General features: G+C 47.5%; 1 protein-coding gene across 2 annotated transcripts; it reads left to right on the top strand.

The window, feature by feature from the left end:
- The first annotated feature begins 1,123 nt into the window (after positions 1-1,123).
- Positions 1,124-7,840, top strand: KLF6 (KLF transcription factor 6). 2 transcript variants are annotated; one of them, XM_019627183.1, is made up of 4 exons: positions 1,124-1,449; positions 4,171-4,744; positions 6,159-6,282; positions 6,693-7,840. In XM_019627183.1, exons 1-4 carry the CDS (start codon positions 1,348-1,350, stop codon positions 6,742-6,744), a joined length of 852 nt encoding a protein of 283 aa, XP_019482728.1. In that variant the 5' UTR covers positions 1,124-1,347; the 3' UTR covers positions 6,745-7,840. The 2 variants fall into 2 exon arrangements, with proteins under 2 accessions (XP_019482728.1, XP_019482729.1); XM_019627184.1 differs by lacking the exon at positions 1,124-1,449 and adding an exon at positions 3,120-3,196.
- Positions 7,841-14,828: the final 6,988 nt, after the last annotated feature.

The raw sequence follows: 14,828 nt of genomic DNA, 5'->3' as shown, positions 1-14,828 counted from the left end.
CTACACTTTACCCTGAAGTATCCCCCCTCAATAGCCAGCAGATCCAACATGGGTCTTCCAAGCCCTTCTGACCCTTTTCCTGCAGGTTAGGCAGGTACCAACCTCACAGGTATATCCTCCAGGTGTGTCTCTGGCCCGTGAGGGGCGCTGAGGGACCTGGGATTCAGAGAGCACCCCAGTGACTCCTTGCACAGTCCCCTCCCTGCAGGCCTTACTGCCCCTTACCACTCCAGTGTGGCTGCTCTGTCCCCAAGTCACAGTTTTGGGTCTGAGGACTGAGGGAGATAGAGGGGCACAGGGAAAGATGGGAGACAGAGAGGGATGGGAAGGGAAAAAGGGGAATAGAGAGGGGATGAAGGGGAAGGCAAAGGGGGGCAAAGAAAAGACAAAGGGGGACAGACGGGGATGGGAGGAAGATAGGGGGCCGCCGGGCGTCCCGAGGTCGGAGGGGGAGGGACAGAGGGCGGAGCACAGCGGGGACGAAGGAAAGCAGAGCTGCCCCGAGGTTGGAGGAGGGTAGACCGAGGGAGACTGGGAAGAGGGGGACAGGGACGAGCCGTCACAAGGACCCGCCCGGCTCTCCTCAGCCCTGCCACGGTGCACTGAGCTGCTTGGCCTGGGTTAGGGGTCGGGGACCGAGGTGACGGGATGCGGCCCGGGTGACCAGGACGGGTTTGAGTGACGAGGGCCAGGGTGATCAGTGACCGGCCCGGGTGACGGGGACAGAACTGAAACGACGAGGGGACCAGCTCCCTCGGACCGGCCCCGGGCGCACTGAGCCGCTCAACCGCGCACCTCCCAGCACCAACTCCTCCGGCGCGAGGCGGCCCGCGCCTTAAATACCCTGCTAAAAATAGCCTGCGAGGCATCCTTCCAATCAGAGCGGCCCGAAGTTCGAATTGGGCCAATGGAGAGGGCCGTGATGGAGAGGCTCGGTCACGCCAGGCGGGGCCGCGGTGAGCCGCCGCCCGCCATTGGCCGCAGCTGACATCATCGGCGCGCAGCCCCCGGGCCGGGCGCGGCGTGATTGGGCGGTGCGCGGGGCGGTCCGTTAAGAGTCACGTGGGGGGGAGGGAGTGGGGGGAGCCAGGCGGGGAGGAGGGGAGCTGGCAGCGGAGGTTTGAATAGGAAGTTTTGCAGGGGTTACGTTAGCAGTCAGTCCGGTGTTTGCAAATATTGTGTGGGCTCGCGAGCGCGTCTCTGGACTCCGGTAGGATCCGAACCCGCGGCTCCTAATTGCTGTGCACTGAGTTTGCATGAAACTTTCCCGGCGCTGCAGCGCTCCTGACTCCAGACCGCACACCTCCCTGTTGGTACAACAGCGGGGACTGTCTTTTCCAACCCGACATGGATGTACTCCCAATGTGCAGCATCTTCCAGGAACTCCAGATTGTGCACGAGACCGGGTACTTCTCGGCGCTGCCCTCCCTGGAGGAATACTGGCAACAGGTAAATAGGAATTGTCGTGTGCCAGGTGCCCCAGTGCGCCGCGGAGGGAGTGCATGCACGCACGGACAGGACGGTGTGTGGTTGGAGGCGCATTTCCTTTTCTTTTTTTTACGGTTTGGGTAAATTTTTTTAAATTTAAAATAATTCATCTCAAAACGTACTTCTGCTGCTTCCGGTGCGGGAGGCACTTTAAAAGGGTCTTTTCCAGCATGCAGCGGCGTTGTCATTTGCGTGGGGCGCAGCAGCGCTTCGTCGCTCCCAGTGTTTTTGCCCGTTTCTGGGGCTTCTGAACCGTAGGGCAGACCCAGCTCCGCGGCCTGATCCCGGCCCGAGCCGTTGGCAGAAGTTTGGTGCTTGTACCAGCTCCAGACTCCACAGCTGGAACGTGTCATATGAACTTGCGTGGATGCCAAGGGTATTTTTTTTTAAGGGATTTGTTTTTGTTTTCCTTTTTGGCGTTTCTAAATAGTTTTTTTCTAAATTAAATTTTTACCAGTAAAACATCCACCAGCTCCCTTTCTCTACCAGCCCATTTCCAGTTGCTTCTTAGGAATCCTTAACGTTTGACTTCATCTGCCCTGTTTTTCTTACCTGCTTCTTCTGTTGACCAGAAAACAACAGGAAAAAAAAAACAACCCAACAATGTTTGCACAACCAGTGACTTATCAGTCATATGACAATGAGCCTTTCCGAATTGGTTCAAGTCTGCGCCTCGGTTTCTGGCATATTTTAGTGAAACTGAAATTTTTGGCATTGGACAATTATGAAAGTTAATTGTTTTCCCCCTTCTAATTCCTTAGGCTCGCCTGAAGGTAGAGAGATTCTGACACTTGTCCCGTTGTGTTTAAAAAAATAGAAGGTTTTGGGTCTGCCTGTCTGCCCTGCTAGACTGTTTGCTTTTTGTCACAAAGTGAATTAGCTGATCAGATATATTCTGTGTGTTTCAAAGCCGAGAAAGCTTTTAAGAGGGATGAAATGTGAAGTGTAGCCACCTTCACATGCTGCTTAATTGTTCGCAGCCCTGTCCTGCCTGCCTTTCCCCTCCCCCTTTTCCTCCTTAAGAAGCTGCTCCCTAGGACGTGATTGAAATTGATCTAAGTAGTTTCCGTCGGGCTTTGGGGATTTGGGCCCCAAGCCAGGCCCAGCTCCCCTTTGCCTTCAGAGGCTTTTAAAGTCTCAGCTTCCTTTTGGTCCCCATTGCTCATCAGCATAATGGAGATTTTAAATCAGCAAGATTATTAAAGTTTAACAAGATCTCAATAAATGTGCTTTCGTTTTCCTTTGGAACATCAATAAAATATTTGGCTGTCCCTCCTCAGAACACTCCAGTGTGCGTGATAACCCAGACGTCTAATTTTAGGGGCAAAGAGAAAACAATGGTTGTTTTCCCCCTTTGCTTGCTCGAGCTTGCTCTGTGAGGAGTCTGTGGGGAGGGGGAAGGGTATGTGGTATATTATGGTAGCAAGGCCCGTTGCTAAGTAAGCAAGTATGAGCCCTTTGGGCAGGCTTTGCTTGTCCTGAGGATTTGCTACAAAGAGCAGTGTGCTGTCGAAATTGAAATCTGTAGAATTGCAGTCGTATAGACAACCTTAGATGGCCATATAGGCACTTGATCCTAATGAAGATAAGGGCAGGTCTAGTTTAATCCTAAAACGTTTCCTACCATTTTTCTTTTCCAGTGGCTAGAAAGTTTGAGATGGTGGGGAGAGGGGATGCTGGTCTCTCGGCAGCGGTAGCTTCTGGAAAGGTTGGTTGTGGGTCTGGGGAGGGGGCACTCTGCCCATGACACATCGCATGTATATTTGAACTGGGTCCTTTTTGGCTGCTGGTCAGAATTGCAAAAGGAAGTCTCCTCTGGCATTGCGTGAAAGAAATAGAGTGATGACTCATACAGTTGTACTCTTGGCCAGTAGATAAAGTTCTTGTCCATTGTGGCACTCCCAGCAGGGCCCGGAGGAATTTCCCGTCCTGCATCCTTTTCAATAGCAGATGGCCATTGTGGAATGATGTCTCCACTCTGCTGTTGAAGCTCTTGTTTTTCTCTGACCGCTGTGGAAGTCATTAAAGTTGTGTGCGCGCATGGCCCTGCACTTGGGAATGGCATTCTTTGAAAGCCTACTAGGTCTGGGCTACACAGGAAATGGGTGGTTTCTCTGCAGCTCCATTGATGTCACTGAATATAGCCTGTCAGCTAGCTGCGTCTGCTCCCTGATTGTGGCCCTGTGCTGTCAGCTGTGTCTGCAAAGGGGGACACGTGCAATGTCAGAAGACCTTGCATTGCGTGTGGTGCAGCCTTCCTGCCTGTGCTTGTGAAAGGAGGAAGGCTGGGGCTTTTCTTAATGCACATGGTTCTCCAGACTGTCAGATCACCTGGCTAGACCTGTCAGAGGTGTGTTTGAGGCCAGTTGTCTGTGGTTTACAGAAACTTGTGAGGAACGTCAACACTGGTAACTATAACAGAAACTGGCATAATGGCCATCAGTCATCGTGGCCTTTGGCCCAACGCGGGGCAGCCAGAAGAGGTTTTACCTTCGATGTTTCTTCTGAATTCATAGCCATTCCTAGAAACAGCTTTCCTCTTGCTCTCCTGAAGACACGGTTCCTAGAGTGACACGGCCACAGTCTGTCTGTCCTCCATCCCTGCATGTTTTTGGATATGTGCTTTTGGTTCTGTTTTTGGTTGTCATAATCATGCACCTTCTTGTTGTTCTTTTTGCACAGACCTGCCTGGAGTTGGAACGTTACCTCCAGAGTGAACCCTGCTATGTGTCAGCCTCCGAAATCAAATTCGACAGCCAGGAAGATCTGTGGACCAAAATCATCCTGGCTCGGGAGAAAAAGGAGGACCCCGAGGTGCAGGTTTCCTCCAGTCCCCCAGAAGACTCTCTCAATAGCCCCGGCTTTGGTTACAACCTGGAGACCAACAGCTTGAACTCTGACCTGAGCAGCGAGTCCTCTGACAGCTCTGAGGAGCTCTCGCCCACTTCCAAGTTCACCTCCGACCCCATCAGCGAAGTGATGGTCACCTCGGGAAACCTGAGCTCCTCTGTCACCTCCACGCCCCCTTCTTCTCCAGAACTCAGCAGAGACCCCTCTCACCTGTGGGGCTGCACACCCAGTGAGCCACACCCTCCTGGGAAGATACGCAGTGGGACTTCTGGGAAGCCCAGTGACAAGGGCAGTGGGGACGCCTCCCCAGACGGCAGGAGGAGGGTGCATCGGTGCCACTTTAACGGCTGCAGAAAAGTTTACACCAAAAGTTCCCACTTGAAAGCACATCAGCGCACTCACACAGGTCAGTCCCTCCTGCGACCCGGGAGGTGGGCCGCTGGTGGGCGCCACTGAATTGCACCAGCCCTGGGAGGGGGCCGGGCTCCGCAGAAGGCTGTCAGAGCAGACACATCCTCACCTCATTCTTTCCCCAAAGAGTTGGGTCTCTGGGGAAGACAGAGTAGGAGGTGAAAGACTGGACATGTGCCCGATGAATGGTTGACACTTTCAGAATAAACAGACAGGTAAATCACTTCTCCATCTCCACCCACCTTCCCTCCCACCCACTCCTACCACCCCGGGTGTCAGGGCCCATTGTGCGCGGTCTGCGGTGTCCATGACAATGTGACGTGGAATCACTTCTCATTTTTTAAACTCAAGGCTATCAGGGGAGAGGGTGGCTGGGCAGCATGGGGCATGCTGGTGGCGCAGGTGGCGTGAGGACTGAGCTTGACCATAGGCTCCAAATGAAGCGGTATTGACCAGTGGGTACTTACTGGGAATTTCTCCGTGGATCACGCTGCCTTTGATTCCTGATACCAATTTTAAGAATCCACAGACAAAACAAACTTCTTCATGAAACACCCCAACCTTGATGCAAGTTTCATTTAAAATTACCTTGATAGTCTTAGGGTAATGGGTGAAAGGTCCCAGAAATTTTAGAACTGGAATGATTTTAGAGATCAAGTCGTTCAAACTTGCATCTTGCCAACAATGAGAGGAGATGGCTGAGCTCTTGACTGGGGTCCCCAAAATGCTTACGGCAGAGCGGGGACCAGGTCCCAGCCCTCCTTCCCAACAGCGTGTTCTAGGACTGCCTTTGACAAAATGTTTAATAGCCTCGGGTAGCACTTTTACTGAATTTGTATTTATAATCTGACCAAGGAACAAAGCTGACTTGGTTATTTGATTGCCATTTAGAAAGTTCTTTGAAGGCCCTGGATGGGGTTTCCCAGAAACTCATGACTTCAGTTCTGGAGAAATGTAGTTTCTCGGAGGAAACGACAAAGCTTGTTCCACAGGGAGTGAGTAAGGAACAAAATAAGTGCTTGGGAGAAACCGTTTCCATGGAGAAAGCAGTAAAACCCTGCCCTCGGGAGGCTGTGGGTCGAGCGGGCGGACACATCACCTCCCAAGTATTTTGCCAGTCTGAGGAATTGTGCTTCCTGCCTGTTAACTGGTGATGGCTATGTGGGCTCTGGGCCCTTCCACAGCCCCTGGGGGCCCGAGGCTAGGTCAGGAAAGAGCCCCTGGATGTCCCCTCTGAGTGCCCGCTGCTGTCCCTGGTTTAGGTGTGTGTGCGGGACTCCTGAGACTGCCAGGCCAGGCCCCTAGCTTGCTAATGAGTTGACATTTACCATGTGTTATTATTGGAGCAGGGCCCCTTTCCTCCCTGTTCCGTAAAATCATGGCGTGCTTGTCGTGTGCTCTCTCCCCAGGAGAAAAACCTTACAGATGCTCCTGGGAAGGGTGTGAGTGGCGTTTTGCAAGAAGCGATGAGTTAACCAGACACTTCAGAAAGCACACGGGTGCCAAGCCTTTTAAATGTTCTCACTGTGACAGGTACGTGGTTGAATGCCATCCCACCATGGAGTGGGCACGCAGTTTCCTGTCCGTGTTGGCTTTGTTTAGCCTGGGCCTTGCTAACTGTCCACATTAGGAAGCTCTGTGTTACGTGTGCATGAAACTAGAGGGACTTTGTTCCTATTTTCCAAAGATAGACCTTCATTAGTTTCTAAATCTGAACACTGGGCAATAAGGTCCTGCCCGATGCTTCAAAGAGCTGAATGCAGACCTCCTTACTTTATATTCCTATTTGTTGTCATTTCCTGCCCCTGAAAATGAGTTGTGATGACTTAGTGGATTGCCAGCTTCCCTTCCAGAGGGGCTGGGTGGGACACGCAGGGCGGGAGGTCTGTAACCCAGCCAGCAGGCCTGGACACCTAATTCTCTGCTGGCCATTCGCTCTGCAGGTGTTTCTCCAGGTCCGACCACCTGGCCCTGCACATGAAAAGGCACCTCTGAGGGAGCAGAGTGCGAATCCTGCGGCTAAAACGGCTTCCAGGCTGAGAGACGGCCGTGGAAGGAGGGTGCGTGTTCCAGCCGAAGCATGCCACTTTGCACCCCACCCAGTTGCCTCCAGGACCTCTCCTTGGAAGGTCTTTTGAGGGCAAAAAAAGTCATGTCAGAAGCGGCAGAGTGCCCGTGGTGTGTGGTGTTTGGGTGGCCCTGGGCTTGCCACCAGTACCTATCTTCTGAGTGGTCCGTAAGCCTGCCGTGAGCATGTGCACTGAGAATGTTAATGGTGGGTTGGCTGTATGTGGAGGGTCTGATGCAGACTGTGTGATGAGGCATATTTCCTGTGCAGGGGCCAGACTGCACGAGACAGAAGACATGTAGTTTGAATGTTTTGTGTGTGACGAGTATACCATGAGATGAGATGACCACCAATCATTTCCTGGGGTGGGGGGTGGGGGGGTGTCCGCACCTTAGGAAAAAAAAACAAAAAAAAAAGAAAAAAAGAAGGGAAAAATGGAGGCAGGAGTGGGCGGTCAGGACCCTGCGTGGCGAGTGGGTGTGGGGAGGGGAAGCCCTCTCCTGTGTGAGAGGAACTTTGGTGTCTGGTGCAGCTATGAAATGTGCAATGTGTTGAGTAGCTTGTTTGACTGGCTACAACAGAGCTCGTTTGTTACCCGTTGTATAAGCTGTGTATTTACAAATAGAACACAATGGTAACCTTTCCTTATAAGACAAAAGTAATGCATGGTCTAGGGAACTTTCTGCTTTTCCATTTTTAAATCAGGACTACAACTTTGATTCCAGTTACTAAGCAGCTAAGATACAATTTGTCGAATTCAGTGATCCCTAGCCATCTGGGCCTGGCAATATACAATCCTTCTCTCTCCTTCAATTTTATAACACTCCCCTTCCAGAAAGGTGGAGTGCAGCATAGGGTTATTTTTCAAATGATGCTGAATTTGAATGACCTTTGGAGAATTTCATGATGCCGTTCGAGACATTGAGTGTCAAGAACGCAAGGGCTGGGAATGGCTGTCTAATGTTACGATAGACTGAGGACCTAAAATTTTTCTCAGTTGGGTGGGCGAAACCACTAAAGCTTAGAAACTGTTTTCTCATGCAGCTAAGTTTCTCTTATTTATGCCTTGAGGACTAATTTCTGGTTTTCTAGCTGTTAATGCACTGTAGATCTTAATAATGGTGCCTTATGCGAGTGACCCCTTACACGGGGTCTCATACAGGGGTTTGGGTGATGCATGCTTCATTAAGGCTCTTTTTTCACCTGGCGTTGTACTGTATCAATGTAAAAGACAAACAAAAATCTCTTCAAGGTCCTCCCTCACAAAGACAAATGGATGAAAACTCCCCACACGAGTTAGTATTGACTCAATACTTTAGACAACTTTACTGTCAGTGTTAAAGTAGAAACCACATGATAATTGGAAACTGACCATTTCTGCCACCGTGAGACTTTCTTATAGACTTTGCACAACAACTGTATAGACCACACACCGGCTGTATTTAATATGTACTGTTCTTACACATATTAAAGATACAGAAGTATACAAAACAATGTTAATGTATTTGCTTAAAAGGCACGAGTTTCACATATCTAGCTATCTGTTGGTCACACAGAAAGTATATTACTTTTTAAAAAAAGTGGGCAGAATTCTTGTGTATGTATATTTGTGTGTATAGTATGTGTGTGTGTGTGTGTGTGTGTATATATATATATATATATACACACATATATATATAATATATAAATATTTTTTTAAGGAGAAATTAGATGTCTAGCTAGAAAATTCCACAGCCTGTGAAGAGATATTGCAAAATGGCCATAAAGGAGGTAAAAATGAAAACTATTATCTAACTTTTATAAAGGCTTTATCCTTAATTTAATGATCTGCTACAGACTCTTGGCAGGACTCATCCAGACTGCTGACGTTGCTCACCGTTCTCGGCAGGTCTGGACAGAGCACCGTCGGCCATTTAAAAGTGGCACGAACAGAATGCTAGCCCACTAGTTGGGCTCAGACACACTAAGGCTTCGATTTTGACTTTCAGCCTTGTTAGAAGATCTAACCTAAGAGTCAGCTAATCACAGGGATTTTTTTTTTTAGAACACTTTTTATGCAGATGAAGATATTTTTTCCAGCACATAGATTTTTCCAGTTTTTCCAATGAGTAATTTCCCCGAATTGGCACACCACAGTGTGGACAGCTGATATTCCATCCAGCTGCTGGCTTGTGGGTGTGCTTTTTCTTTATATATATATATATATATATATGTGTGTGTGTGTGTATGTGTGTGTGTGTGTGTGTATATATATATACACACACACACACACATACATACACACATATATACATACATATATATGTATATATAATGTATGTATGTATGTGTGTGTATACACACACACACACATACACACACACATACACGAATCTGGCTGAGCTGGTATTTTGTTTGATCTTCCTGGAAATGAGCAGTGATGAAAGCTCGCATAACTGGTTTTTTATCTGGGCTGATGAATACACTTACCTAAAGAACTCATTTCGTTTTGCTAAGGGGTAAAATGCACTTTTGGCAATTCAAAATCCAGGCACTTGATTTGCAGGATTTTGGAAAACTCCTTTTTTGGCCCTGCTGTGTGCTTAGCCATAACAATTCCATTAAGCAAGAAGGTAAACAAAAGACAAAGGAGAAAAAAAAAACAAAAAAAAACACTTGCACTGGCTTGTCTCTTCTGAAACACCATGGAGTTGTTTGGGTGGGGCTGGGTGCCATGTATGTCAATGCCTGTAATTTTCATAATAAGCAAGTACACAAAGAATTACATTCTGTTCAGGTGATAACTGAGCCTCAATCAAGCAGAAACTTTTTGCTTGACATTAAAAACAATTTCTATTAGTGAAATTTCTTTTTTTTGAAGCACCCTGTTATCTAAAGAATCTTTGTAAGATTTTTGTAAAATTTTGTTTTACAAGATTTTATTTGAAATTGTTTTTTGCAAGATTGTTATATTTCTGTATGAATGTATTTTTTATTGGAATAACATAAAAGAATTCTTATCAGCACCTTGACTCTGGTTGTTTTCTTTGGGGGGGGTGGTTGAAACAAATTCCTACTCTATTATTCACCCCAGCTCCTCCTTGGGCAACCCCAAAAGCTGCTTGCCTGCCTCATCTCTTCCTTTCAGCTTCACAGCCTGTCCTGGGAGCTAATGTGCAGAGAGGAGGCTGATGTTGCCCCCCTGAAATGCAGTGAACCCCATTCTCTGGATACCAATGAAAGCAAGCGCCAGGCTTCGGGCACAGTAGGAAAACACATGCTGTGTTTTATCTTCCTGTCACTCCTGCCAGGGGGTACACTGCAGAGACATCTGCACAGTGACAGACTCAAATGCCTCCTTTCCCTCCCCCTCGCTGCTGCAGCCTTGTTACCGTGGAGCAGGGCCAGCCTTCTCTGACCTGGCCCACATACCTGGCTGAACTGTCACTGAGGAAAGTGAAAATGACAGGAAAGCCATCCCCTTAGCCCTCAACTCACCCTTTTGCACCCCCACCTCCCCATACACCTCTTGTTAGCTCAGGAAAATAGGGCAGAAAGTAAGAGATTGCTTATGTGATCACATGATTGATTTGTTTGTTTATTTCCAATGGGATACACTCAGTGTCAAGTTTGAAAGTAAATAGTCCACTTTTGGTTTTTGAAAAGTGTTTCATGTGAGTAGCATTAGATTCGTTCTCAGTTTTATTGCATGATTTGTAGAAATTGGTCCATCTGTGAGTCCATTTTTAGGCCATATTAAGCTAATCAGTAGTGACGGTAAAACCAATGTGTGCTTTCTAGAAGGGGCTATAGGACTGGAAATCTCCATGGGAAAGATCTTAACATTGTTCTTAGTTTAACTAAGGGAGTTCTTGAACTTCAGTGCTCATGACTTCATTGCGGATCTTTGTTTTGCTAGATATGGGGTTTACGCTAGTTGCTTTTAATTTTTTAATTAGGCAGGGGAATTTCAAATGCATCCCCAGATTAGAAATGTTCAATAATTTTCTTTCTAGAACTGTAGTAAAAATATCGGCCATTTGGGAGGACTCGTGGTGTGGGAGGATGCGGGAAGCAGATGAGGTTTTGGCCAGGACTCACGGGTGTGCTGTCAAGATGACTAACAGTTGGATCGCCCCGACTGTATGGCTAAATAAAGGCTTGATAATGCATTCTCGGCTACTGGTAAGACTTGACCACTTTGTCATGTGAAGACTATGCTGAACAGCTCAGTTATGTTCAAATAAGGCTGTTAGGAGAACTGTTGTGCAAGGAATCAGCTGTAAACCTAGCATATTTATAGAAGTATAAAAAAATTTCAGTCTGCTTCACAAATTTTTTGAGACCTAGCTCAAAGAAAGGAAATATTCCCGTCCTAGCTAGCTGTGTGCTCTTGGACGATTCGCTGAGCTACGCTGGACCTCCATTTTCTTATTGCTGAAGTATTTTGGGCTAGGTCACATGCAGTAGCATTTTATAGAGCACTGCAATTCTGTGGTCTGTGAGTACTGGGTGGACTTCAAATTACAGATTCACCATCTGCAGAACGCTCGGCTCAGATCTAGAAAGCTTTCTCGTGCAATAGTGGAAAGTATTGTTGAGAAAATTGCTCTGACTTAAGAGTGGAAAACAGAATGTTCTCAAATTGCTCTTTGCTCCTTTAATTATAGTTAAGTTATTCAGGCATTTGGTGCTTGATAGCACATCATTTTTTTAAATGTCAAAAACAAGCCTCTTTGAGAAGTGTCACTGTAGCCACTGCAGACCCAAGCCTCTCAAACTCCCCCAGTTCACCGATCTTATTCCATATGCCCAGGCTGATCTGTGTGCTCAGACAGCGGAGGAGGTGACTGCCCTCAAGTTGTTTACCTTTGTATTGTGGTTGCTATGGAGAAGCAACATAGCTTTCATATGTGACTCCTTTCTAGGGTTCTAACCTTATGCCTCCATGAGATATTTTTTAACAACCTTCCCCAACTGAATTACCCTCTCCCAAAACTGGGTGATGACAAAGATGGTACCTACTACTTCTTGTGCCTTCAGCAGGAATTGGGTAGGCAACATGTCACGTGTGTGTGTGTGTGTGTGTGTGTGTGTGTGTGTCCTGTAGTACTTCACATGGTAGGCACCAGCCCCATTTCCCAGATGAGGAATACTGAAGCTTCAGAACTTCAGCAGCTTCCCCAGGAACACTCAGCTAGGAAGCTGCAGGCCAAGTATCCAGGTCAAATCCAAGGAAAAGACCAAGGGTTTAATCACCACCCTACACTGCTTTCTGTCTTGCCCAAGTTCCTATGAAAGGCTTCTGCTCCTTGCATCAGATTCACCTTAAAATGAAGTTATGTTTGGGCCGGCCGAGTGGCACAGTGGTTAAGAGCTGGCTTGGGACGCCAGAGGGCCCCGGTTCGGATCCCACATATGAGGGCCAGTGACACTGCCCTCTACAGCTAAGATGCTGAACAACAGCTCAACCTGGAGCTGGGCCTGCCGTGAGTCGCCGGCGACGGCGTAGGCTGCAGCCCCTGTGGCAGTGGGTTGCCATGGGCTAACGTATGTAGCCAGCAGCCGGCGTGAGCAGCCAGCAGCCTCAGTGAGCGGCCGTCCAGAAGCCGGCGACTGATCTGCCTCGCCTGGGAAGAGTGCAATGATGGTGCCAACTTGGGCCAGTGAAGCAACGTCTTCCACAACTAGACTGAAGAACAAAACGACAGCAACTTGTCTGTTCCCCTTCCCCTAATTCCCCAGCACTGTTCCCACCCCCAATTGCCCAATTTAAAAAAAAAAATGAAGTTACATTTATTAAATGGAGACAGGTCTTTCTTAAAATTCAGAAGCACTAAAGCTATAAACTGTGCTGTAATCCTGAGCAAACAAAGTAACCATTTTGAATTGCTTTCAAGATATGAGACAGATGGCATGTATTTATTTTTAATGTTTAAGAAGATAGAGAAAGCAATTGGGGATGTGACATCCTGCATTAATTGGCAAGCATCACCTAATGTATGTAGTTAAGACACAAAGAGAGGAAAATTAGGTCCATGCATCACACAAATGAGGCAATACAATAAAGTGTATTTAACTAGATTTATTTTATAACATGTTCCCTGTTTCACTCTAAGTAATTTTAATGAGAATTCTCTAAATGTCTATGAATGAAAGGAGACAAAGAGAACAAGGACTCTGGGTACCACATGTCCTGATAGGAGCCATGCTGGGCTGAGCAGTCACCGAAGAATTTTCAATAACAGATTTAACCAGAATGCCCACTGTCACCGAGTCCCTCCAAATGGCTGGCTAAGCCTTTCACTGACTTCCCTTTATGTAACCTGTGCCAAAAAAAAAAAAAGACACCACACAGCCTGGGATTGTCCCTTAAATGAAGAGCCCCCGATTCAAAGCTGCCTTGAACAATTACTAACGTTTTAAAAGGTTTAGCTATTAGATAATGGGTAACTGCCCGTGCCATAGACCAGCTCTTTCTGAAGCTTTGTATGTGTCGGTGCCTGAGTACATTAAGCTGTGACTGGCATGTGGCAGCCGAGCAGGACTCTGCCCGCTCCATTGCTGAAGTTCACATTACCACATGTCACTTGGGCCGTGCAAGGCTTCTTTGCAGATATACACAATAGGCAGTGACATGCACTGGCATTGCCACCTCACTCACTGTAGAAGCGGGCGGCCTTGTTGGGTGTCCTTTTTTTGTTTGTGTTGGTGAGTACATGAGCGCGTGTTGGCGCTTGGGACAGGTAAGATGGCAGTGACGGCAATGTGCCCAGCTTCCGTTTCAGATGGGAATGTGAAAAATTTGTCTCTATCGCCCCCATCTTCACTTGTACAACTTACCATCCTCCCCAAAATCGGTCATTTATTTACAAGCTCAAAAACCAGAGCAAGCCTGCCTACCATGAGACGTGTGAGTGTATGTGTATGTGTGTATTTTAACTGTAAAAATTTAACTCTTCGTGGTAAAATTGCCTTTGGGCAAAATTCATATATATATATAAGTTATTTAAGTAAGGTAAACTTAAGAAAACATTATGTTCACTACAGATTTAAAATACTGAGCCGTGATGACCTGATTTTAAATATTGCTCTGTCCTCACGCCCTCTCAGAAGACTGGAGGGCTCATGGGCAAGAGGCCACGGAAAGGCCAGTGGTTCTGAGGTTGCCCCTGCGGTGCCCCTTGGATCTGAATGGTCTGAACTGAGGCGCAGTAAGGAGGATGACGGGGACCTTTGCTGAGTGGACTCCCATCACATGAGGCGGGTCCCAGGGGACAGGCCTATTTTTTCTCTCCACCCTGTGATGCCACACACTTGAGCTTCCAGTATGTCGACAGGAGGGAACCAGGGGAACAGGCCCCAGTCCCCTTCTGACGAGAAATGCTGATGGGGTTTAAGAGAGGAAGGTATGCCAGCAGCTTCTGGGTTTACCCTGAATCAACCATGACCCTCCCCCTGAGCTTCCGGCACTTTGGTGATCCAGAATGTTCCTTTTGAGGATGCACATGTTCTCGTGGCTGACCAGCTGCACCGGCGCCCGGAAGTCAGACAACTGTAGAAGGATGTGGGGACGCTGTCGCCCAGACACCTGGAGCCCTTTCTTTAAGCTGTGACTTCACTTGGAAGCTTTTAATGGGAACACGAGCTCATAGTTACTGCCTTTTTAAGGGAATTCCAAGAGTTTTATTTGCCAAATCTGGGCATTTACCTATTATGTCCTGAGCAGCCTTCCCACAGGGAACTTACAAGTGGAAGAATCACTAATTCCTGGGTTTGTGGTGGTGACTTCAACCCTTTGAACTTTGTTTTTCTCATCTCCGAAACAGAAACAATGGGGATCCTTTGGGGATGTTGGAAGATGAGAGAGAAGCTATGCAGGGATCACTGTAGTTGGTCATTATTGTCATTGTGTGCTGGATATTTCTCCATCAGGAAAAGGATTCTTGTTCTTTTCATTAAATTTATTTAAAAATAGAATTTTTAAAAATTAGCATTAGGAAAAGTTCACTCATGTTTAGTTTCCACAACA

Source organism: Hipposideros armiger, unplaced genomic scaffold (assembly GCF_001890085.2).
Source record: "Hipposideros armiger isolate ML-2016 unplaced genomic scaffold, ASM189008v1 scaffold_719, whole genome shotgun sequence".
Classification (NCBI taxonomy): Eukaryota; Metazoa; Chordata; class Mammalia; order Chiroptera; family Hipposideridae; genus Hipposideros; species Hipposideros armiger.
The sequence above is the reverse complement of the archived record's forward strand: the minus strand, read 5'-3'. Positions and strand labels throughout refer to the sequence as shown.